This window comes from Ambystoma mexicanum, chromosome 1p (genome assembly GCF_040938575.1).
Source record: "Ambystoma mexicanum isolate Mex_15411 chromosome 1p, UKY_AmexF1_1, whole genome shotgun sequence".
In the NCBI taxonomy this organism is placed as follows: Eukaryota; Metazoa; Chordata; class Amphibia; order Caudata; family Ambystomatidae; genus Ambystoma; species Ambystoma mexicanum.
This window is the reverse complement of record NC_090921.1, coordinates 617391440-617418452: the sequence shown is the minus strand read 5'-3', so window position 1 is coordinate 617418452 and position 27013 is coordinate 617391440. Positions and strand designations below refer to the sequence as shown.

Below are 27013 nucleotides of genomic sequence, written 5' to 3'. Positions count from 1 at the left end.
GCCAACTAAAATGATTGATGGCCTCCTCAAAAGGCCATAGCATGCAACAGTGGGTTCTACATGTGGACCCCGGGTAGATGACTTTGATTGCTCGCTCTGCAGTCTGGGTGACTCAGAATAGATGGACAATATATGAGATGAGTAAATGTTAACCTGCACGGCATGCAGTGTTAGAGACAGTCCAAAAAATATAAAGGAATAAGCCAATAAAAGGTGAAAAAGAAGCAACACAGTAGCGATGATGTGCAAGATATCGCAAACACTGTTTCCAATAAAAAAGAAACAACATAGTTTACGTGGACAAGGGGGTAGCCCTAAAGATTGATTTCGCAGAAATTTAAGACCGTGTCCTGGTGAAGGCCTGGTAGCAGTAAGAGAACGCAAAGGAATCGACGTATCTCATTAGATGGGCTGAACACATTGTGTCAATAAAGTTTCTTAAGAAGAACATCCTTATAAAAGCAGGATTGATTTCTAGATGCTATACCTGCTAGGAGAAGCAATATTAAATATGGTATTTCCACTGTTCAAACTAGACAGTGGTCTCCTAGGAATGAATGAAAGAGGAAGGTTTCACTATTACAGAATGAACCTTTCAAATGAAGAGCACGATATGATATGATTTGGTATTTATATCGCACCTCTACACAAGTGTCTCTAGGCACCACAAGACAGGAAGGGAACAGAGGAAAGACAAAACAAACTATCTTAATAGGTGTTGTGTCATTCAGATCGTGCAAGTGTAAACGAGAAGTGCAGGGGAGAGTGTGCGGGGGCAGTGCAGTCAGGGCAGCAGAGCTCTGAGTAAGTGTAAGGACAGCAAAAGACTACACGGGTGCAGTCCCAGACTGGGAGTACTGGGTAGTCCAGCAGGCAGTGCAGGGTGACTGGTCGAGGGGTGGGGGGTCACTGTACAGTGTGTAACTCTGAGGGCAGCCACGCAACCAGTCAGGGTGAGCAGACAGATAGATTAGCAGGGGGAGAGGGAGAGAGAGAAGGAAGATGAGAAAAGGAAGGTCTTGATCATCTTCCGGAACTTCAGGTGGTCCGGCTCAAGTCTGAGACGGTAAGGAAGGCCATTCCAGAGGGGAAGCACCTGCAGAGGAGAGGGGTCTACCCCTCACTCTCTGCTTGAAGAAGAGTTTGACCTACAGAGAGTTGGCGGTAACTTAGCAAAGGGTTCTATGTGGAAGGTATAGTGGATATAGTGAGAACCAAGTCCCAAGAAGGCCAGGTGGATGATGCAGAGGGTCTTGAACATGATCCTCGTGGCAACCGGAACCAGTGGAGAGATTTCAGAGCTGGAGAAATGGGGTCCCTGGGGTTGAGTCCAAGGATAAGTCTTGCAGTCCTGTCCTGGATTAGTTGAAGAGGGCAAAGGGTAAAGTTGGGAAGATTGAGAAAGTGGCTGTTGCAATAGTCCAGCCTGAAGAGAACCAGAGCTCTGGAGACAATGTGTTTCTGGAGTAAGGTGAGGAAAGGTAGAATACCTCTGAGGAGCGGCAGTTGGAAGTGGTCCTTCTTGGGCCTAAAATGGTCATGCCACAAGGTCCTTCATTCTGTCCTTTGGTCATCTTGTCCCTTTACCTTCCCCAGGTCGAGCAGACCTGGGAAATTCCTTATTTGGTCATGCAGACCACCGCGCAAACCGAAGATTTTGCAGGCTTTTGCATAGCTTGTGTGTGCGCCTCCAGGAGGTGGGCTGGACCTGTCTAGTTCAAATACACATCCTGGGTGCGAGTATGTCTGCTGCGCTGGGATAACTGGGACCTTTGTGGTGTGTGATTGGTCCATGTCTGGTATGGATGTATGTGAGCAGATCTCCTATTGGTTTCTCTTCGCATTGGCGCGAAGGAGATTTTGGATAAGAGAAGGCATTTTACAATCATTCCAGGTCGATGATCTGAGTTCACACCGAATTTAGTAAAAGAGCCAAGTATCCTGAATCAACTAAGCAGATCAGTGGAAGCGCTGGAAGGTTTGGCCCCCTGAGCCTGCTGTTGTCCCATCTGATCCTCTGTTTTGGATCAAACCAACAACGCCTGGAAGGGCGCTTCGACCCATTGGAATAGTGGGACGAACTATTCTCAGCACCTCCAACTTAACCTCAAAAAGAGACTCTTCGGAAGTGTATCTGGACCGCCCAGTGAACTGACCAGCTCGTACGGGACCTTTTCTCTGGAACCGCTGCAGTCTCGAGTTTTTACTTGAGCCTTTGGAGATACACCTAGCATCCCTAGGTCTGGAATTAGGAGAGTACACCTGAACCCGAGTATAAGCAGTCACTGTGACGCCCACCTGTGGTGACGAACTTCGTGGGTGCCTTGCTGCTGTGCCCGCCTGTGCCCTCAGACTGGTTGCAGCGGAACTGGGCTGGTCCCTTCATCAGGAGCAGAGAAATCACCACTGTCCCGCCACGGAATCAGCCCTGGAATGCAGCCCCTGAAAGCCGCAGCACCATGCAACTGCAGGATTTGAACCTGCAACCGAAGTGTACTCGACTGCCGAAGTTTGGTCCGGAGTGCGCCGAGGGTCGGTGAGTACTTTGCTACCCTTACGATTGGTCCCTGGCGCATCCATCTATTTTTACACACGAGTGCCCCCTGATTTATCGAAGTAGCTTGTGCTACCGAGGTATTCCCAATTCTTGGAGCCTGCTCTGCCCTCTTGGGGAGACCCTCCTCGAATAGTGGGAACTTATTGTTCACTGCCTCACCCACATTCCTGAGTCACTACAGCCCCTGAAAGAGACCCTGTATTGACTTAACCCCGCGATTGCGTGCTCCGGCACCAAAAGTACTTTTGAGTTCAAGGCTCCACTCATCTTAGGAACTGGACTGCCTCTCAAGTAAGGGTTTGAATTGTGAAGGACTGCCACAGAGATATTCGCACTGTATAACCCCTTTCTTTACAGGTTGTGGAACTGTACTAATAATATCCCTGTTGGTCATTGGTTCATGTATATATGTTATCTAGATTAGTGTTGTGATGGTTTTGTTATTAATGTGGAATATTTCCTTTGTGTTTCACTTAAAAGGCCTTTAATAAATGTATATATATGTTTAATATACACCTGACAGAGTAATTTGTGGTATCGCTTGCTGTGTGTGCTCATTGTGGGATTTCAATCACCCTCACCCCTCCTGAGACCTAGTTTTGACCGCTGCCATTGCTACCGTGATTGGTCTGGCTTGTCCAGAAGGTTACCCTGTTCCATGAAACTAGGCTGGCCTTCTGAACCTCTGCCCACCAATCCATCTTAAGAAATTGGTGTACAGTGGTGGAATAGGATCGAAGGTACCCAGTGTTGCGCACTGGTAAAGGTACCCAGATTACACTTATAGAGGACACATAGTGACCTTAGTAGTAACGCAACAGTAAAGGCTAACAACCTATCTTAAAACATGGAAGCAATAACCAACATAACCTTAAATGCTTCCAAGTCAGAAACACTGAGGATGATGTGTACCGAGAGAGGCTTATCTGCTCAAGGTACAGAAAGTGAAATGATTCAAAGGATCATGGATTAGCAAAGGGTGCAACTTGATGCCATTACCTCAGATGAAAGTGCAGAAGGTGGTGGGGCTGCTCTCACTGACAGCACTAGCATAGCTGTCTCTGCACTCATCCATGAGGTCCATGAAGGTAGGGAGGATGTGTTGTCCCAAGTTCTATCTGTCAGCTCTGATGCAGAAGCCATGCTGGAATTCAAGAAGCAAGAACTGCTGTTTAAGCATAATGAGCTTGAGTTCAACATGGCAAAGCTGAGAGATGAGCAGGCAGAAAAACAGAAGGACAGGGATCACCAGTTGGAGCTGGCCAAGATTCAGGCTACAATTGGCTTCTTCAAGCGACCTGGGCATGGGTCTGGGTCCTCCTCTCATCCAAGATTTCCTAAAGATCTGCTCAGTATGTATGATGAGAAGAATTATATTACGTACTGGCTGACTGCATTTGAGTATGCATGTGAGGTCCAACAGGCTGTTGATGCTGACAAAATTGCATGGCTGCTCAGTCGACTACCCGATTCTGGCTGCAGTGCCATTATGGAAATGTACAAGGCTGAAAGAGTATAATTTGCAAAATTGAAGTAAACTTTCATCTTAAAGTTTGGGAAGACTCCTGCCCAATACTTAAAAAGATTTAAAGAGTACAAAAAGAAAGAAGGTAACACTTGGGTGCCCTATGATACTGATTCCTTTTAAAACGGGACTGGCTGGTTTGAAGACTATAAGGTCTCCACCTTTGAGGGTATGATATGTTTAGTCATGCGTGAACATATTTTTGCATCTTGATCCCCTGAACTTAAGCAGCACTTGGCTGATTCAAAGGAGATCGATCTAAGAAGCTGGCTAGTGCAGCAGACTTGTGGGTGTCACACAGTGTCCCATAAGGACAAGACTACTCCTGGTAAGCAGGAGGAGGGGGAAAAGCACAAATATAATGAGGGTGGCACACCTGATAAAACCTCCTCCCAAAAGATCCTCAAAAAGAAATTCAAGAATGTTCAGAGTAGTGAGAGTTATACTTCCAAGCAGAACTCTGGTCATACTAAGCGTCCCTATGTCCCAAGACCCAGTAGATCTTGTGTGGCTTGTGGAGAAAATGACCATCTGAATGGGTACCCCAGATGTAAGATCAAAACCTTGTTGGTCCACTCTGTGATTCTGGTCCTCTCCCTTCTATGAGGAGGAAGAGATCACATGGGCATCCTTCTCCTTACGCTCCTTCCCAGTGGGATTGAATCTGAAGTAGTCTTAGTTTCCCTGGGTTCCTGGAAGCCTAAAGTCTCAGAGGCTTATGCTAGCATTCCAGACAATACCAAGCACTACTTTAAGGACAGTTTGCTAATCAATGGAGTAGATACTCCTGTCCTTAGGGATAGTGGGACCAGCAGAACTGTGGTGGATTCCACTTTGGTAAACCAAGAGGAGTTTGCCAGAGATTCCCTGATGCCCACCAAATTAGCTGATGGCCCCCCTCTCAAGTTCCCAGTAATGCCTGTAAATCTTATTATCAATGGTACAATGGTCAGGGTTCCAGTGAGCATTCAGAGGCATGTCCCAGGTAAGGTACTGCTGGGGAATGATCTCAGAGACTTAGGTCTTGTGGGTGACACAGCAGAGACCATGCACAAGGTCATAAAAAAGGGCTGCATTGGCCAAGACCAAAGCCAAGTGCAAGCCAAAGGGTAAACCCAAGGCTAAAGGAGTCCAGAAAGACAAGAGAGGGAAAGAATGATTACCCCTAAATCACATACCACTGAGGTGGAGGTAGTTGCCCAAACACCTGAACCTGATGGGAAAGAGGTGTTGCTTGAAATTCTTTATCCACATGACCATCCTGAACTCCAAAGTTTATTGGTTGAAGCTCGTCCTGATAGGGTTGAGTTTAGTAAGGGACAACGTGAGTGCCCATCTTTGGAAGGCCTAAGGAGACAGGCCTGCTTCCAGCTTAAGCACAGGATTTATTGGGAAGGTGGGCTCCTCTACGGTGAGCCCACAGATTCTCCAGAAGGAGACAATAGGAGGTTGGTGGTTCCCCTTCATGCAAGACCCTTCCTCTTGCAGCTAGTGCACGAAGTCCCCCTTGCAGGTCAGCTTGGCATCAAGAGAACCAAGCAAAGATTAGCCATGTATTTCCACTGGCTCAAAATGGGGGTGCAAGTAGAGAGTCACTGCAGGAGTTGTGCCAGTTATCTGGGAAAAGTGGCACAGCAATACAAGCTCCTTTGGTACCAATCCCAGTTGTGGGGGCACCATTTGAGAGGATAGGGGTTGACATTTCTGGTCCCCTTGACCCTCAGACATCCTCAGGCAATATGTTTAATCTAGTGCTAGTCGACCCTGCCACCAGGTATCCTGAGGCATCCCATTAAAAATGTTAACTGCCAAGTCAGTTGTGAAAACCTTACTTGGTATTTTCACTAGGGTTGGCTTCCCTAAAGAAGTTGTGGCTGATAGGGGCAGCAACTTCAAGTCCAAGTACATGCAAGCCATGTGGAAGGTGTGTTGGGTTACTTATAGGTTTTCCTCAGCATATCATCCTCAAACCAATGGCTTAGTTGAGAGGTTTAATAGAACCCTCAAAGGCATGATTGGTGCTCTGCAAGAGCCCCAGAGGAGAAAATGGGATCTCCTTTGTCCATGCTTGTTTGCCTATAGAGAGGTACCTCAAGGGGGGGTTGGCTTCAGCCCATTTGAGATTCTTTTTGGTCACCCTGTAAGGGTGCCCTTAACTATAGTGAAGGAGGGGTGGGACATGCCTACTCCCCCTATAACTACCAATGTAGTAGACTATGTGCTAGGTCTAAGAAAAAGAATGGTACGCCTAATGGATCAAGCTAGTGAGGAGTTGAAGGCTAGGCAAGCTCTGGTGAAACACTGGTATGACCAGAAAGCTTGCCTTGTCAACTTCACACCAGGCCAGGAAGTCCTGATCATGAACCCTATAAGGCCAAGAGCTTTACAGGATAAATGGTCAGGCACTTACTCAGTAGTGGAGTCATTTATTTATTTGCATATTTATGTTTACATTAAACATTTTAGCAAAACAACCTTAATACCTTTAGGCATACGTAGCCAATTATTTCTTAAGTTCAATTAATATTTATGGCTATATTTAATCCTTTGCATTAATCCATCTTTTAAGTTCTGTGTCTTTTACAGCAGTGGCTCCAATATGTTCCAGTAAAACTGAACTGTTGCAATTAGTAAAGGCATTTGAGTTCCTCCTATTAATAAATGCCACCAGTCTTCTGATGATAGAGTTCTAAACTTCCCCACAAAATGGCCAAAGTATTCCATATGCTTCAAAGTAAATGATGGACAAATAGTAAATAGATAACAAAGGGTTTCTTTGAGTTCAGCTCTTTTACAAAACCTACATCCGGAATTGCTTATATCTGCTTGGGATCGGACTGCAATGATTTCATTATATCTGCATAAGTTAAATCGGATCCTCATGAAGGCTATCTGTATTTTTGGGTTTGGGCATTTCAGGAGGTAGGGTTGGATCTCACCTTGTTTCCTTGTTTCTGTGGCCATTTGTATGTGCAAGTTTAGTTTAGTGACTTTATCCATAGTATGGATACAATCGCATTCGAATACTTTTTTTCACCCTACCTGGGTTAGTCAAAAGGTCTTCCATCTAGCATCTCATTTCTTTCAGAAGGTTGGTGCATTTACTCCCCCATGTACTTAGGTATTTATTGGAGTCCTTCCAGATCTCCTTACTGATCCCTTTTATCATATATGGCGAATTAGAGCAGGTGCATTTTCGGAGCAGGCTTGATAAATTACTGTCATCTGAACATTTGAGAGAGCACAATCCCAGTTCTTTCCTGGTGACCTGGATGGGGATTGATTGGGGGAGCGCAAGCACTTTCTTCCAGAAGAACCCTTCCATGCGCACCCACAGGTTAGCAGGTAGGTCAGCCAAGGACTCAGCACCATAAGTTAGCACCGGCACAACTTTTGCAACATAGAAGTCTATAATTGGTTTAAGTGTGAATTTACAGTATTTTTTTCTTCAGTATGCTCACCTGAGAAGCAAGTATATCAGTGTTCTAATTTTGATATAAGAAAGAATCAGAATCTTATAGACTTCTTGTAATCCCGATCCCCAGATATTGAAAGCACTTAACCTGGTCTATTTCTAGATGATTAAGGAACCATTTTACCGATTTCTATCATCGACATGTAGCCTTTTTTCAGCATGATGATCTTGGTTTTGCTGATATTTATTGCCAGATGGTTTGCCTCTGCATATTCTTGTAGACAATTTAATTGTATTTGGAGCCCTACTGCAGTATGATCTAATAATACTAAATCATCAGCGTATAGAAGATGGGTTATTCTCATGTCTCCAAATTTGGGTGGAAAACTACAGGCTTCCATAAATTCCTCCAGATCAGCGATGTAAAAGTTGTAGATGGCAGTTACCAAAGCACATCCCTGCTTGACTCCATGATGCGTTGGGATTTCTTCATTTAAGTCATCTTTCATACATAGGCGAATTTGTATGTTCATGTTTTTATACAGACCATGTATTTGATCAAGTAGGTCGGGCGGACACTGTTTCTCTGCCAATTTATCCCATAGACGTTGTCTGTTCAAGCTGTCAAATGCCTTGGTAAAATCCACAAACGCCAGATGGTGTTTGGTGTTATTCTCAATGGTTTTGCTCTTCAGTAGGTTGATCAAGAAAACAGGAGGCGCTGTGCCGAGGCCTTTGACAAAGCCTGCCTGAAAACGATCATTCAAGCCATTTTTCTGAGTCCACCTTGATAGCCTTTTCAGAAGCAGGGTTGCATATATTTTCCCCACAAGTCTAGTAGCGCAATAGTCCTATTGTTGTTTGGGTCTGAGTGGCAACCACTTTTGAACATAGGTATAATGTGTGCTGTCTACCAGGATAGTTGTATGGTTTTGGTCAGAATGTTTTTAAGCACTAGGTCCAGTATAGAAGCCCATTGGACAGGATTTTCTTTTAGTGTACTGTTCGATAGACTGTCAGGAACTGGCACTCGCGAAGGACCCAAACCTTTAATTAGAGTAACCAAATCATCATGATCATAAGGAAAGGTCCAAGGAAAAGATGTTTTTACCATTTGCGTTGCTTTTTTTTCCCGCCCATGGATGCATACAAGGAACCAGAAAACATAGCCCGCACTGCTTCATATACACAATTTGCCTACAGTGATTTTTTAGTCGGATTCAATGCCCTTATAAGGGACCAGGTTTCTGCTGAGGATTTGTTAATCAGAGAACGCAGCATAAGTTCCGCGTCTTTCTGGTACAAGATGCATCTATGGCTAATATACCAGGATTTATAGTTGGATTTACACCGTCTGATTTCCGTGTCCCTGGTGACTGATGGAAATTTTGTTTTTTGCTGTCACAAGAGATTTCTCAGTTCTTTTCTTGACCAAAGAAGCATCATAGCAATGGGGACGTGGATTTTCTTTATCTTGCCATTTATTTTTAGCACGGTATAACATTAGGATAGAAGTATAATCCACTAGGCTCTGTGTGTTGAGTGTGTTCTTCTCATTCATCTTATCCGATAGGGACCTTAAAGTTTGTGTTACTGCTTATTCATTTTCAAGCGGTAGCCATTTTTAGTCACTTCAATCCGGGTGGTTGTTATAGGTTTGGATCTATAAACCTCATCATACCATGATAATTTAAGCCAAGTATGGTCACTTCTTGATGAGGTCAGGACTTCCAGGAATTTAACATTCATAGTTAGATTTGGTGAGATAAAAATGTTGTTGATAACTGACCTTGACGCCCCTCTCTTCCACGTAGGGTGTTTCTTCAAGTTTCTTTCAAAGCATCCATTTGTTACATGCAGATCACAGTTTAGCATCAACTCTAGCCACAGATTAATCTTTTCTGGGTAGCCAAAGGTGAATTCTGCATTGTTGACTTCCTGCAAATTCTTCATTGATGGATAGGTGGCATTGAGGTCTCCACAAAAAATGATAGTAGAATTAGTCCAGGTGTAAACTTTGTCAATGGGTTTTGCCAGATGGTCCCGCATTTATTTTGGGGTAATATTTCGGACACTTCAATAGATATTAATTATGACGAGATGGGCCGGAACCACTAACCCTTCTCAGGATTAGGTATTGGAGAAAAGGGACAATCATGGCATATTTAATTATCTCATAGTTTGATTTTATTATTGACTAGGATTAGTGGGCCAGCGTGCGGTCTTTCTGTGGACCTTTGGATGGCCGGATTTAAGAATGAAGAGAAACCATCAGGAGAAGGTTCCACCAATAACCATGTTTCTTGAAAACAAATAAAATCCTAGTCATCCAAGATGACTACTCCCTCCTCCAAAAGGTGCACAAACCCTTGTGTGTTCCATGATAAGAGGGTTACCAGATTAGACATGCAGCATCTTCCTGATAATGGTTATTGTTTTTGGGTCAGAACTAATAAAGCTGGCAACCAAGACCAGGACAGTTCGTCCATCCACTTCTTTGAGGAGTGAATTTGTTGCAGAGACCTCTTACTCTGTCATAGTCCAAAATCGTGGTCAAAGGTAACAGTTCTTGCTCGCAAGTGTTTGTTACAATGTCTTTCCTTAAAAAAATGTTGTGCATAAATCTAGACGGTTCGCTAGGTTGTTGCTCAGTTTGCCGAGATCTTACTGACTTATTACAGTTAATACCCTGGTCACAAACTGTTTTAGGTATTCTCCCTCCTTCAGGTTTTTTGCATAATGCAGGCTTTTCTGCGAGAGCCGTTAAGTCAAATCCCATTATTAAGAAACTTGGTACAGCAGTTTGTAGTATTTGTTTTACTATGAAGGAGTTCCAATGGAAATATACAAAGTCCAACCGCTTCTCTCTTCGGAATTCAACCAAGGTAAAATTTTTGCTGGTAATTTGTCTCAATTATGGAATATAGTGACATCATTTTACCACATTGTGCCTATTTAAAATAAGATGATCTTGATCCTTGACCACTCTTTCCAGTCTCAAGGAACAAGAGTAGTCTTTAGTGGCATACGGGACAATAGTAGAGTTTTCAGATTTAAAATGATTATGTGAAGGTTTAGATCTAGAATTGGCCCAGGGTCTTGGCTCTGTAAATTGCCAAGTTGATTTACTTAGTTCTCTTCTAGGAGCGAAGCCTGAAGGGGGGCCATTGATGATCTCTCGTTCTGTAACCTCGATAGTACCCACGGACGGAGCACTCCGACTCCTCACTGACACCACAGTAGATCTTTTTTCTTTAAAGAGATGACTTTGGAGGCCATTTTTGGTGGCTTGATCATTTGCACGTGCAATCAGACACTCTCTCTTTTCTGCCAATGTTAGAAAAGGCTGCTCCTCTTCTGAGGTGGTGGATAGATCCATCTTATTTTCGTCTTCTACTTCATTTTGACAAGAGTGTGAAGGCGCCATGACACACCCTATCTCCTTCTCTGGATGATTATCCAATTGTGGCGGAATATCATTCTAACTTGATTTAATAAAATAGACAGAGATCGAGAAGAGAGTTTGGCGCCTCCTGTGTTGTATTATCAGTCAGTTCATCTTCGAATTCTTCTTTTTTTTTTAAATTGTATTTGTTTCTCTGCATTTCTGTTAGTGGACATTTCCTGAATTTTACCAGTTTCTGTTGGTAGAGAAGGTTTCTTAAAAAAGGTGCATGAATCCTTGCCCCGTGGATGTGCAGTAGTTTTCTGCATCATAGGTTGTGCAATTTTCAATTTGGATCCAAAAAGCGGGTAGATTTTAACTTCTTCACCTTTCTCATGGCCATGCGTCTGTCGACGGGTATTGAGAACTATTTTTGGGTGTTTTGATGGTCTTGCTCCGTGGTACTAGAGCTCCTTATTCTTAATACTGGAAGGGTCGTTGGATGGTCCAAGGCCGTAGTAGTCAAGGTTAAGTAGAGCGTCCCTGTCCTCTTGTTCTTTAGAACTGGTTTCAGCCATCAGGACGGTGTTGGCATGTTGGCTATGGTCTTCAGTTGGTGTTGAGAGGATTTCAGATGGATCAGCGTCCTTGGTTCCCATCTCAGGATGTAGTATCTTCCTGCAGTCGCAGTCGTTCTGCTCCTTCTGAGATACCTCCAAAATCGGCCTTTCACCGCCCTCATGGTGCTTCAGGGCCGTAATATATCCTTCTACAAAAATCATTTTGGAGTGATGCATGGCTAAGAGAGTGGTGTGATTCACCTAGGTGTCAGGTATGTCCTGAGAGTTGCATGAAAGGGGCCATTGGAATGGTGATCATTGACATTTGGGCCAACAAGTCATATTTAGAAGATCTAGAGGAATTTTTTCAGAGTGCCTGGAAGTAGAATGAATAGGGTCTTTGGTAAATGGACTAGTGCTTGTATGTATAGCTGGCTGAGCACTTCGAGAAGATGAAGGCACCATATTCAATGAATCAGATCGAGATGCTGAGCTATTCCTTCTCGTTGCATTATGGGAATGCTGGTGGAAATGGAATTCCTCCTTTCCTCTCGTCAGTCTGCCAAGAGAGGTGGTAGATGGTCAGAAAATGTTTGACTAAAGAGGGAAGGCTTACTTATAAGTCTTGGCTATGCTTAACTTATTTGCGGTTCTAACTTGGGAGCTCATAAGCTATGTGTCGTAGACCTGCTCCACTGTCCTACTCCTTCTTGGGTCTTGCCAATTATTAGTATGAATTTCTTGATCCGGCCTTGTCCCGGGGATTTTAAATCGTGAATTTGAGCGGCAGCTGATCAGCTCATCATTTGTACAATCCGAAAGCCGAGTATCCGATAGCAACCTTTGTCGTTTATTAATTTGTCTGTTGATATTTAGATAGACATTTGTTGACATATCGCTAATAGGCAGAACCATTTTGCGCACTTCAGGCAGCAGGCATGATCTGGCGAGCCCTGTGCCTTCAAGTAATTCCTCATCAGTCAGATCATTTATGGTGCCTTCAGATGAAAATTGCGCAGCTGACCTTTGAAATCCGGGATTGTTTGGTAATGGCCGTGGTGAGTAGATAACTTGATTAGATGGTAAAGGTCCGAGATGCTGGTTTTGGGGCCTAGAAGGGAGGATTTTTCCATCCTTATAGGACCAGACCATTTCCATTTTAAGCGTGGCAAAGTTATTTGTAGCAATTCCAATGGCACTAAGCCACCGACCGGCATGGGTGCTTGTTCTTTTATTATTCTTGCATCTAGTGAAAACCGAGCAACTTCCATTGGGTGACAAAATCTTTGTTCCTTGTCCAGATCCATCACTACATTCAGCTAATCGGAGAGGGCGGCCGGCTGGTTAAAGAGAAGATTAGGTGGACTGGCCTCCATTATTCTTTTTTCTCTGTGCGGTTTCACTGGTGTTGTTATTTTCCTTAGTTCATTCTCCCCATTTGTCAGATCAAAAGGGGAAGTAGCGACAGACATGGGCAGCTGATGAGCAGAGGCTGCTGAAAGGCACGTTGGACTTGCCTCCCTTACCTCAGCACTAAGGCTAGATTCCAAGTCTGGAGGAAAGATGTTACAGGGCCGCACTGCTACAAGAGGGCTTGACCTGGATGGAGCAGGGTGCTCTACCAGTGAGACTTCCCCCCCTTCCTCTTGTTCTAGCAGTGGCCACTGGGTCACTGATTGAGTCAATAGAACAGAATGCACAAGTTCTCCTGAAAAGGGTTGCAATGCCACACTGGATTGCGCCCCTTTGTAGGTTCCGCGAACTAGGGGATTGAAATCCGCCTTCCAAACCATGCTCATTTCCCATCCATCTTACTGGGGACGCATTAGATGAGGTATTACATAGAGAAGTCCTCTCGGCTAGATCTTCAGTCAGCACACAAGGGCCACTTTGCAGAATGTGCGTGGCTGTCAAATGGTCGGTAGCTCCACTGGTGCCTGAGGCACTGGCTTTCCAAATCCACAATTCATTTGGCGTTCACGACAGTTCGCCCCCAGAAAACCTAGGGCTTATGGGGAGCAATGGGCACCAAATACTCTGCATCCACTCCGCAGCCGCTCTGCTGGGAGAAGTGGGTTTATGGATGAAAGTCCGTCTCCTTGCAAAGTCACTGAAAAAAAGACTGCAAATCGCACAGCAGTCCACTACCAAGCCGCCGCCAAATACTCTGCACCCACTCCGCCTATTAGGGGTTAACTACTTAGTGGACCTTGGAAGGGCTGGACAAGCTCCAAAAATGTTCCATGTAAATACACTGAAGGCTTTCATCACAATTGTTGAAATAGCTGCACTGCTGTTGGCTTCAGATGTTAGATCTTGGGTTGATTGAACCCTCTAGTAGTCCTTTTTCCAGTCATGTGGTTCTGGTTCCAAAAGCAGGTTCCTCTGAGCTGAGGTTCTGTGTGGATTACAGGGCTCTGAGTGATGTCACAAAGACAGATGCACTCCCCTTGCCTAGAACAGATAAGCTGGTGGATACCTTGCGTGCCTCCAAGTACCTCAGCACATTTGACCTCACTGCATGGTATTGGCAAACAGCCTAGCAGAACATGCAAAGGAGAATACAGCATTCTCAACTCCAGAAGGCATTTACCAATTCAGGATAATTCCATTTGGATTGAAGAATGCACCTGCCACTTTTCAGAGGCTTGTGAATCATGTCCTTAATGGGTTGGATTAATTCTGTCTTGCATATCTGGATGATATAGCAGTTTTCCATGCCTCCTGGCAGGATCATGTGAAACACCTCTTCAAAAGGCCCACTTGACCATAAAGGCCAGCAAGTGCCCGATTGGTCACGGTTCAGCCTCTACCCAGTAAAGTACAAGACTGGCCTACCCCCACTACACAAACCCAGGTGAGAGCCTTCTTCATGGCAGGCTATGGCACCATAGCTGCCCCTCTGACTGCTCTCATAACTCCTAAGAAACCCAAGAAGACCCCTTGGTCTGAGGAGTGTCGGAAGGCCTTCAATGGCTTAAAAGACTCCTTGTACCAAGCCCCTGTTCTCAGGGCCCCCGATTACAAAAGACCTATTATTGTGCAGATTCCTCTGACAATGGGATAGGTGCTGTACAAAGGCAAGGACCACCCAATTGGATTCATAAGTCACAAGCTTAAGGACAGAGAGCTCAGATGGTTCACAGTAGAGAAAGAATGTTTCTCTGTTGTGTGGGCCCTAAGGAAGCTGAGGCCCTACCTCTATGCAACCCACTTCATTGTGCAAACTGACCGTAAGCCCTTAAAGTGGCTTATGAACAGGAAGGGAGAGAATCCTAAGGTGCTCAGGTGGTCCATAAACCTGCAACGGTTTGACTTTACCATTGAGCATAGGCCAGGTGTCCAACATAGCAATGCTGAAGGGTTGTTCAGAATGTTTAACCAACCTGAACAAGGCGCTCATCCAGGGGTGGATTAGTTCCCTCTGTCCTTGGTCTGGGAGGGGCGAGTGTTAGGAAAGATTTCCATTTATGTGCAACTTTCCCTTCAGTTGTGTTCCTCCCCCCCCAACTTTTTGCTGTTGTCTGACCACCCTAGCCTGGCTTTTGCCAGTGGAGCCCAGCCTTCTGCTGTACTCGCTGGGATTTTGCTAATTTTGTTATGTGGAAACTGACATGCCCTTAAGATAGACAGTACTGGGAGTCTTTGTTTCCCTTAGTCTTTCACTTTGTTGCTATTTCTTAGCAACATTTTATCAGGTCACAAAGTACCTTAGAGTAGTGTGCGCTGGGGTCCCCTTTTCAATTTTTAAGGCCCTAGACACCCTCAAAGGATTTTTCAGTGAATGTACAAGTGTGTCTTGTACAGAGCTGGTGGCAGCTGTTACTTTTCATGTGTTTTCAACTATTTTTAAGGTTCTATACCGTGTTTACTGCATTTGGTCCAGGACAGTGGCCAGTGCCTAAAATGGCCTTGCCACGAGGTCCTTCGTTCTGTCGCTTTGCCTTCCCCAGGTCGAACAGACCCGGGAAATTATTTATTTGGTCATGCAGACCCCCGCACAAACCGAAGCATTTGTGGGCTTCTGCATACCTTGTATGTGTGCCTCCAGGGGTTTATAGTGATAATATCGAAAGAAAATGCCGAAAAACAAAAATGTCTAAAAAATAATGTCGAATGTAAATATGTCGAAATTACATACATACAATAAAGTCATTTATTCGAGAAAAAAAATGATTTTTTTTTTCAAAAATGCAATGCTAAAATGTTAATGTAAAATGTCCAAAACAGTAACATTGTTATGGGAGGGGGTCCCCCAACACCCCCCCCCCCAAGCACCCCCGCTGAACCGTCTCACCGTCCACAAAAAAATTCAACAATAGTGAAACAATGTGAACAAGAAGAAAAACACAACTACTTAGACTCAATTGCATATAATTTAAAATGTTAAAATACTCACGGTTTGAAGAATCCACAATCCACCATAGCAAATCTAAAGTAACCAATGATGCCAATCCAACGTGCCCAGCGATTCCAAACAGCCAAAATTAAAAACCAACCAAATTAAAAAACAAAATCCATGTTCAGAACCATGCTTGAAAAATGTAATCCAGCCAAGAAAAAAAACTAAATCCATATCCCAATCCACAGACAGAAAAGTGGAATCCAATGAAAAAAAAAATCAGAATCCATGCTTGAAAAGTAAAATCCAGAAAGAAAAAAAAAAACAAAATCCATATCCCAATCCAGGGACGAAAAGCCAGTTCCAGCAAAAAAAAGGGTCAAAATCCATATTCCAATCCACGATCCAAAGGAAAAATCCATATGAAATAAAAAAAAATCCATCAGGTCCAGGAAATCCATGAAAAAAACATCCAAAAAGAAAAAATTCCAAGAACCCGGAGCGCGGAGACCCGACCGGAACGAAAGCGGCTAAGAAATGGACTTTAAAAATGGCGCTTACGTCAACGTAAAGCTAACGTACCGTTACGTCAAATACTTTAAGAAATATCAACAAAACATACATTACAATTTCTTATACAATAACACCATCTAGTGGTGATAATAGATATAGTTTATTCCAAGTTGCAAATCACAAAAAGAAATATTATTTAATAAAATATTTACGTTTTACTGAAATATTTATTATAGATAAAAAATGTATTGTTTAATAAAAATATTTAAGCAAAGTATTGATTTAAAATTTACAATTAACTATATACAAATTTTACTGTTTAATAAAATATAGCATATACTACAACACTTACCTTGTATGTAGAATTATTTTGAAAAAATTCGATTTATTGTTTATTCGACATTATTATTTTAGAAATAATATTTTTGACATTTTGACTTTAGAAAATATTACATTCGAAAATATAACTGCACACTGCCTCCAGGATGTGGGCTGGAGCAATCTAGTTCCAATAGGTGTCCAGACATTTGGTCGACGCAATTTGGTCGAAAACCAAATGGTCGCATTTTTTTTTTATTATTTATATATATATTTTCGGGTTTTCGTTTTAAAAAAAAAGGGTTTTTTAGAAAAAAAAGGGGTCGGGGGGGACCCCCCAAAAAAAAACAAAAAAGGGGTGAAAATAAAAAAAATTTAAAAAATTCGACCATTTGGTTTGACCATTTGTCCAGTTGACCAATTTTTTTCAACCAAATGTCTGGTAACCGTTCCAATACACATCTGGGTGCCAGGATGTCTTGTGTGCTGGGATGTCCGAGACCACTGTGGTCCGTGATTGGTCCACATCTGGGATGGCTGCATGTGAGCAGATCTCCTATTGGTTTCTCTTCGTTTTGGCACAAAGGATATTTTGGATAAGAGGAGGCATCATACACCCATTCCAAGTCGATCTTCTGAGTTCATACCGACCTTAGTATAGGAGCCAAGTATACTGAATGAATGAAGCAGATCCGTGGAACCGCTGGTGACCGTGGAATGTTTAGCACCCTGAGCCTGGTGTTGTCACGTCGAACACCCTGTTTTGGATCGAACCTAGAAGGCCTGCAAGGGCGCTTCGACCCATTGTAATAGTGGGACCAGCTATTCTCTGCACCTCCAACTGAACCTGAAAACGAGCCTCTTTAGAAGGGATTCCTGGACCGCCCAGTGAACTGACCAGCTCATACGGAACCTTTGCCCTGGAACCACTGATGTCTCTAGTTTTTACTTTATTTGAGCCTTTTGAGACTAGGTTCTGGCTATAAGGCGCTCTCCCACCAAGTTTCGTACACCTAGCATTCCGAGGTCTGGAATTAGGAGAGTATGCCTGAACCCGAGCATACACAGTCACAGTGTCGCCCAGCTGTGGTGACGAAATTCGTGGGTGCTTTGCTGATGTGCCCCCGCCCCCCTCTCTGCCCTCAGTGTTGCTGCAGCGGAACTGGCCTGATCCTTTCATCAGGAGTGGAGAAATCACCACTATCCTGCCACAGAATCATCCCTGGAACGCAGCCTCTGACAGCCGCACGGCCGTGCAATTGCAGTATTTGAACATGTGACCGAAGTGGACCGGACTGCCAAAGTTTGGTCCAGTGTGCGCTGAGGGTCAGTGCGTACTTGCAACCCTTGCTGGAGGCCCCTGGCGCATCCATCCATTTTTACGCACAAGTGTCCCCTTAGGGCCACTCTTCCTTATTGAGGTAGCCTGTGCTACTGAGCTAGTCCCAAATCTTGTGGCCTGCTCTGCCCTTTTCAGAGATCCTGCTTGAATAGTGGAAACTTATTCTTCACTGCTTCACCCACCTTCCTGAGTTGCTACAGCCCCTGAAAGAGACCCCATTTTGGCTTAACAGCACGTTCGCGTGCACCAGCACCAAAAGTTCTTTTGAGCTTAAGGTTCCACTCTTATTAGGGACTGGACTGCCTCTCAAGTTAATGTATGAATTGTGAAGGACTGCCACGGAGATCTTCACACTGTATAGCCCCTTTCTTTACAGGTTGTGGAACTGTACCATCCCTGTTGGCCATTGGTTAATGTAAACATGTTTGCTAGATTAGTGTTGTGTTGGTTTTGTTATTACTGCTGAATATTTACTTTGTGTTTTATTTAAAAGGCCTTTAATAAATGTATATATATTTTTAATATACACCTGGTAGAGTAATTTGTGGTAACGCTTGCTGTGTATGCTCATTGTAGGCTTTTGATCACCCTCACCCCTCCTGAGACCTAGTCTTGACTGCCCCCAATGCTACCGTGATTGGTCTGGCTGGTCTGGCTTGTCCAGAAGGTTACCTTGTTCCATGAAACTAGGCAGGCCTTCTGAACCTCTGCCCACCAGGTCAGAGTTCAGAAATCCATCTCCTATCATGGAGGAGGAGGTTGGGCTGAGTGCCCTGGACCAAGACGGTGCCATTTAGATAGACATTAATGATGGTTTTGGAGGACAGGAAGGAGGCCAAGAAGACCTCCTATCTTGTGCCACCATTAATGGCTGAGTAGGAAAAAGAAGAGAGAACTGTGACCATATGTGGGGTCCAGAGGGAACGACAAAAATGATGTTGGGGTGAGTCTGTCTGGAGGTAGCACTGATCTAGGTATTAGCGATGGGAAGGGACTGTGTTGGAGAGCAGGATATCCTTCTTGAATTTCTTTCTCCCAGACTTAGTGAGAGGGATAGGCTAGGTAATAGAGAAACAGTTAGAGAAGATGGGCGGGACAGAGCACCAAAGAGGGGTTCATGGAGAAAGGAAGGGGGAAATGTATGAGAGGAAGAGAGAGAAGAAACAGCACAGACCTACACTGCAATGCAAAGACACACAGATTCAACTTTCCAAGAAAGAGGGAAATAGCCTAGTTTTTAAATACACAATAGCAAATGCAAAACACCCAGATTCGACTTTGCTTGAAGAGGGCAAAGCACCAGGCATAATTACGATAGTTCACCTAATGGCTGGATATCAAACAACTGTGACATGTAGCAGACTTCAAAACAATTACCTAATAGAAGTAATAAGAGAGGAGGGACAGTTAAATCGAGAGCAGTATTGGATGTTGCCCCTGGCAGCACTTTTCTTTCCTTGACTGTCGTTGCTGGAGTATGTGTTCGCACAGGATCGCGGCCCGTGTTGAAGGATTCCCCTGCATTTACTGAGATTGCAAGGGAACATTGACCGGCGTGTGTACGACACCAGCGTTGCACACTGCTTCAATCAACTCTTGATTGTGCGACCTACGTCGCATTTCCAGAATTCGAGAATATCGTAAATGCAAATAGGGGAACTGCAGACACGTACGCCTTACCTGTCTACATGCATATATAAAATGGGTGACGAAGCGGAACAACCCAGCCGTGCCTGAAAATTATGAGACATGCACCTAACAATGCTGGAACCTTGTATACACCTTATAAACTAGAAACAGATTGGTCTTGTCGATCAACCCTTGGGGTACTAAGTCCTTGTTGACTTTTTGTGAAGAAATTGTCCTGAAGATGGCCGATTTAAAGAAAGAAGCTAAGACACTAGAGATAGCGTCTGAAGCAAAATATGGCCGAAACATGTCGACAGTCATTGGAAATACCCATTTATACTGACTGTGGGATTTTGTTGCAAACAACGTGTTTTTCAAATAATATCTACATTTCGTGTTGCTTACACCCCGTGTTTTTTTCATGGTTTTTTGTCTCTTTTTTATCAAAAAAAGTTTTATTAATGTGGAACTGTTGAATTGTTTGAAGTGTGTAATATTATATATGTGGCAATGTGTGCCTTTTTAAATACTTGCATACATAAAGTGACCAAGTGCCAAATGAATGCACTTTCCGCCTCTAGGATTATTTCAGGACCCTCTACTGGCTGGTAAGGGAGAGCAAGGCCACCAAGTGTGAGGTCACAGCCATGTGGACAATGTTCTGCCCATTCATCCAAATATCATGGGTGACAAGGATGTATTGTTCCTAATCTAGTGCCTGCCCCACTACTATAAGTACCACACCATACAACTCTGGCACAGCCTTGTGTGAAAAGAAACACTGTCTGGAAATGTCCCAGAGATGATCGACTTTATTCATGAACCTGTGGAAACCAGGGCTTTTGGTAAAAGAATATGACAAGTGGCCCACTTAACATTAGGACCAGTTAGCCATGAGCAAGCTCACTGTCATGAGACGTGATAGGTTTGTTCACACCCAAATAACTTGATCACACTGGCCTGGTACAAAGGGGTCACCTTGAGAAGCAGAGCTGGGGCCCACTGTCTGGGGCAATGTTGGCACTGCAGCAATATTTTCAGGAGCGATGGGGATTGGCTGCTGGTGAGAGGGATGCACTTGTGATGTTGTGCATTCATCCCAGTCCTATGCATGGTGCCACATCATATGGGACCAAAAAGATGCGGTACCGAAGCTGGTCAGAGGCTACCTCCAACACAGGTGAAGACCTCTTTGACAAGGTTGGAAAACAAATCCACACTTTCAATTTTCATGGTGGCTTAAGGGGTTGCTTTTTCTGCTCATCCCTTTGCATAGGTGGTGTTGGTGGTCTGAATTCTACACACTGATGCTTTGCACAATCGTACAGGTTGTGCATGAACAAAGCTGCACAAGGCTGAGGAGCAGCATTCGGTGTTTGCACAATCCTGTTTTGCTACTGCCTGGACTCAGGTGGGTCACAATCTTAACTAGCACCACATCATCATTATTATATCCCGCTATAAAGATCACTAAAGATGCTCTTATCTAAAATAGTTGTCATTACATTTACTACAATATTTTGTTATGGCACAATCCTAGGTTTACAATTGGATATTTGAATCGAAATTACATATGTCATTTCTTTCACAGCAACATTTACATCATAAATGTGATCTTTAAACAAAAAATAATACATAACTTGGGCTTTTCTATCACGCTTCATGCTGGAGTCCAGCCTCTAAGCACAGAACCAGGTATCGAACGCATGCTGCTCAGTATGGTTTTGCTTCCAAGACAAGCAGATTGCCCTCATACCGCCCCGCCCCCCCCAACCCGCCACGTCTTTGATTAGATCAAGACCATTATTATAAGTGGTATATTGTCATGTATACACAACACGTTAAACATTTCTATTTCTCCATCATAGTTTGTGGATGTGGAACGGTCTCTCAAGGTTTTTAATGTGTCCAGTCATATGGTGTAATGGGTGTATAACAATGGATCCTACCAATGAGGAAACATATACTAATCTACTACATCACATCGGGTCGCTACTTTTGCTTCCCCTCTCCTTTCTTTTGTGTTGTCCCGTGAATCTCTGGTCCCGGAGTCTTTTTGTCGCGCCCTGATGCTTGCGAGCTTCGGCGCGTAATAAATAAATAAATAAATAAGTACTCAACACAATTGGAATACTAAATTTCAAATAAGTCTTAAGCAAACGGATAGGGGGCAAAAAGGTTAAGAATTCAGATTTTCTTCCTGTATCTTTATATCTATGGAACACATTCTTTCTTCGAGCATCTTTTAAGATGCCTGAAATTATTTAAGGGTAGACTCTATGACAATGACAAATGGTGGTTATTTAAAACATGTTTTAATTGCATATAACCACATGTAACCATTTTGCAAAGAAGTATAGAAAAGTAGCTGTTACATTCTATCAGTTAAGGAAACCCAAGCTTAAAACAATATTCTCAAGTCAATGGATCTATACTGTAATATCGCTGATATACAAAAGAAACTATTTTATTTCTTGATATCTACACCATCAAATGTATAGCCTCTAACATATCCACTATTATCAGTGCATGTCTGACAATCATGAACATGTTTTACCAGAATGGGTACTGCAACAGATCTTCTAAATATTAACAGAAAGCCTACACCATAGATTGAGTTTGAAACTGTTTTTTAATCCCCCTCCCCCAATATTCGTTTCACTGTAAATTTTGAAGATTAGATTTTGATACATAAATTTATATTTATATATAGATTTGTTATTATTAAAGATATTTGTACCGCGCACCGTCACCACTGCTGCAGTCCCCAGGCGCTATGGTGGATCTGAAAAGGAAAGTGTGAATGGGGAAGGAGGGGTTAGTAGGGTGTAGTGGGAATAGGAAAGTGAGAGTTGTGATATCCTGTTGGCCGCTTCAGTTCGGTTTGCACCATTCGCTGAGCTGAAGTGTGGTTTTCGGGTCGATGCCAAATTCTCATGTCCTGTTGTGTCGGGTTAGGTGTTGTTAGTCTGTTGTGGTGAAGTGCATGCGGATTGCTGTGCAGAGAGGTGGTTGTGCGAGTTTCTGCATGGTGAGTATGCGCAAAGTTGAATTTATAATGTACTGTTATAATGTTTTTTTATTTTTTATCTTTTTAGTATTTGTCGATTTCTTACCACTTTGTCTTTACGTTTCTGCACCTAACCTCTATTGTTATCCTCTGTGTTTGGTACTGTAGTTTGTCCGCCTAGTTGGCAGGCATGTTGCGGAGTGGGAGCCTTCTTTGTGTGGCCCTAGTGGTTTGTGTATCTAGCTAGTTTCTGCTAGTTGCCCTGCGGTTGGTAATGTTTTGGTCAGAGGGCTGGTCAATCCTATCCAAGTATCCTTTAGGATTGGCACCGTGTGGACCTGGGTGGGCGGTGCGCACCCACCTCCGCTTTGATAACCAGGTTAGGGTTATGGTTTCCTTCCGGGGTATTCACATTTCCCTTTGGGTCCTTGCTTCCTAGATGTTTCCTCCTGAATCTGGAGCAAAGTGCCAAGTTTTGAGTAGTTTTCTGAACCCCAAAAGTAACTCCAAAAGTAAAGCAAACAGGGCCACCATACCAATCACTTGTCTTAATTCCCCCAGTTGCCCCGCTCCTACTCTCTCTCTTGTTTCATTCCTCCCTTATGAGTAGCTCAGGCCGTGCAGAGAGCGTGTCCAGCAGAGCCTAAGCAAGCTGTAACAGATAGCCCTGCGCCAGCTGAACCATCTCCAGAGCGTTGCTCCAGTCACTGAGAAGCTCCCCTTTGTCCCGCCCATCGCCTGCACCGAACATGAGAAAAATACCACCGCGCAGGGTTCCCAAAATCTCTGCTGCAACTGCGTCCTCGGTACATAGCCTAGACAGCAGGTCTTCAGAATGCTGCCCACTTGCTCTTCCCTCTGCCTGTAACCCGCTCAACCCCAGCCGCCAAACAAGCACAATCAATTACGTCTCCACCCACTCTGGCACTCAATAAGTGGCCCGTCCCCAGGTCCACCCCTCTCGGGGGAGGGGGGGAGGGGGGAGTCGTAACTAATCCCCAAACAAACCCTGTCTCTGTACCTCCGTGGGTGTGCTCCTCGAGCCCAGGATTGTCCACAAAGGCGCTTGACCCACGGCCCGCACGAAGGTCCAAAGTTGCAGGAAGTACGCGTCCCCCTCGGCAGTGGCAGCTCAGGGAAGGTCCAAACTGAAGTGATGGTGCAGGTAGGTCCTTTTGGCGGTAGGAGAGTGCTCAGCAGCAGTGGGTCAGCAAGAGGAGCGGATGAGCTATTTGTATACACATCTATGATTATGTCATATTTACTATGACAGTTATAATAGGCACAGAGTGTCATATTTTCTTGCATCATCTGAGTGAAACGTGTTTATTTATTATACTACTAATTGTTCCATTGTATTCATTTCTGTTACTTATTACTACAGTTATTGGTATTACAAGGCCCTAGTTTGTTTTTGTATTTAGAAATATAAAATTGATCAAAACAATACTACAGCAAAAGAACAAGGTTTCAGCAGCGGCAATTGTGGTCGGTGTGTGTGTGTGTATGTATATATATATATATATATATATATATATATATATGTATAAAAACACATGTGTGAATGAAAGTTTGTAACATTTCAAAAAAAAACCAATCACATCATGCAGAAAAAGAGCCCTGCACACAAGACAAAACCGCTTGCTACAAAAAAAACGTATTTTATTGCATTATAAAGAATCTCGTGCAACCAACACTGCCTAATGGCTTAAAAGGGACAGACATAATAGCCATGCCTCCCTTGCTGACAATCAGGTTTAAAAAGAACACTCACCCCACCAGGGTGGAAACCGCCACGCGTTCCGCTTGATTAACAAGCTTCTTCAGGCTATTTACTTCCCAAATACGTGAGAACACATTACTTTTATAAACAGGAAACGGGTCAGCATCGGCATTAAGCTCCTCCCATATGCTTTTAAGTTCCCGATCATGTGATCGCAGAAGGTTATAATAGATGACTTACAAACTTGGCAGCCATATTTGAAAGAGTTCAAGATGTTTAAATTTCAATGGGCGCTAATCCCATATCAGCAAATGCTATGATGAAAAATAAATAAAAAGCGCGGGAGAAAGCGCATACCAGATGCCAAACCCTATTTCCTGACAAAACATTTAAAAACAACAATGATGTGTTACTGAGCGCCAGTGCGCTAAAATATCATTAAATGGTTTGGTCTCATACTACATGATGAAAACCACAAACCATTACACTCCATGGTATGGAGTGACCTCAATTGAAGCCAGAGAAAAATGCAGCGCCTTCATCTGTACTCTAATAGTTTTCAAAAAGCTCAATTGGTTTAGCCTCACAAAATACATGCCCAAGTAAACAACAGACTCCAGACTACCAAATATGTTTATATGACATGTCTTGATTCCAGAATGATGCACTGGCACTTTATCAAGAGTATTTGTCCTTTAAGAGGGGAGTTACTGCTGCTATATATGCATTATGCACCTTCCGGTCTGTTGTTTACTTGGGCATGTATTTTGTGACATGTTTTGACTCCATTATGATGCACTGGCACTTTATTAAGAGTATTTGTCCTCTAAGAGGGGAGTCATTGCTGCTATATATGCACGACGCACCTTCCGGCTTGCTATTTACTTGGGCATGTATTTTGTACATGTGAGGCTAAACCAATTGAGCTTTTTGAAAACTATTAGAGTACAGATGAAGGCGCTGCATTTTTCTCTGGCTTCAATTGAGGTCACTCCATACCATGGAGTGTAATGGTTTGTGGTTTTCATCATGTAGTATGAGACCAAACCATTTAATGATATTTTAGCGCACTGGCGCTCAGTAACACATCATTGTTGTTTTTAAATGTTTTGTCAGGAAATAGGGTTTGGCATCTGGTATGCGCTTTCTCCCGCGCTTTTTATTTATTTTTCATCATAGCATTTGCTGATATGGGATTAGCGCCCATTGAAATTTAAACATCTTGAACTCTTTCAAATATGGCTGCCAAGTTTGTAAGTCATCTATTATAACCTTCTGCGATCACATGATCGGGAACTTAAAAGCATATGGGAGGAGCTTAATGCCGATGCTGACCCGTTTCCTGTTTATAAAAGTAATGTGTTCTCACGTATTTGGGAAGTAAATAGCCTGAAGAAGCTTGTTAATCAAGCGGAACGCGTGGCGGTTTCCACCCTGGTGGGGTGAGTGTTCTTTTTAAACCTGATTGTCAGCAAGGGAGGCATGGCTATTATGTCTGTCCCTTTTAAGCCATTAGGCAGTGTTGGTTGCACGAGATTCTTTATAATGCAATAAAATACGTTTTTTTTGTAGCAAGCGGTTTTGTCTTGTGTGCAGGGCTCTTTTTCTGCATGATGTGATTGGGTTTTTTTTTAAATGTTACAAACTTTCATTCACACATGTGTTTTTATACACATTTAGAAATCCGGCCAAGATTTCTGTCCCTAGCACCAGCTACGTGTAGGCTGAGCACTATTTTTGGCATATCTATTGTTTTTTATATATATATATATATATATATATATATATATATGTGTGTATATGTATATATATATATATATATATATATATATATATATATATATATATATATGGATTATCTGGATCTATGCTATTCCTGTGGCAAGCCACTAGGTGGCACAGAGTGTTTTGCACTTTCTGTGCATCAGGCAATGCGTTAACGGAAAGTCAAATATCCCTCACAATAAATGCATGTAGGTCTCTAAAATTAAGAGATGCAATTAGAAAATGTTTGCAAAATAATTGTCTATGCAAGATGAGCATCCGTGCACACTTACTTTTGTTTCTCACATCCTTGTTCTGTTTGATTTCTTGCCAGGGGGATGCAGGTGGACCGCTGGCCTGCAGGGAGCCCTCAGGGAAGTGGTTTCTGGCTGGCATCACAAGCTGGGGTTACGGCTGTGCAAGAGCCTATTTTCCAGGAGTCTACACACGTGTCACAGCCATCAGGAGCTGGATAGGACAGAATCTAAGGCTGTGATGGTTCCAAGCTCCACTCAGGGAAGAGGAAATACTGCACATAAATAGGGGATTTCTTCGAGATGGACCCAATCCAAGTCCATTTGTGAACATTTCCTGGAAAGGTCCGATTGGTGAAGATAACCCACAATTGTCAAACAATACACAGTCTAATGCTGCATAAGACTTAACCGTACAAATACCAATGGCAGTAGTAGCGGTTCTTTTTTTATTTTTCAATAACAGTGCCGTTTTAGAGGATATTTTCTTTAAATAAATATGATATATCTGAATGACAACCGTGTGACTTATACAATTCTGTTATGTCTGGAGTTGAAGCCCCACTTTGTAATAATTGTGCATGCTGTGTTCAATGCCAAATGTGGGTGTAAACATATTCAAATCACCACCCACACCCCATAAACTCCAGACACTACCGTAGGTTTGTAAAATAAG

At 43.3% G+C, this 27013-nt stretch overlaps 1 protein-coding gene across 1 annotated transcript in view; it reads left to right on the top strand.

Moving 5' to 3' along the window:
• TMPRSS9 (transmembrane serine protease 9) overlaps positions 1 to 26812 on the top strand; it is a 485595-nt gene extending 458783 nt beyond the window's left edge. The window contains exon 20 of the mRNA XM_069649605.1: positions 26418 to 26812. Within this exon, the coding sequence (XP_069505706.1) occupies positions 26418 to 26579 (162 nt within the window). The 3' untranslated portion in view covers positions 26580 to 26812. The remainder of the gene's footprint in view (positions 1 to 26417) is intronic.
• The last annotated feature ends 201 nt before the right edge of the window (positions 26813 to 27013 follow it).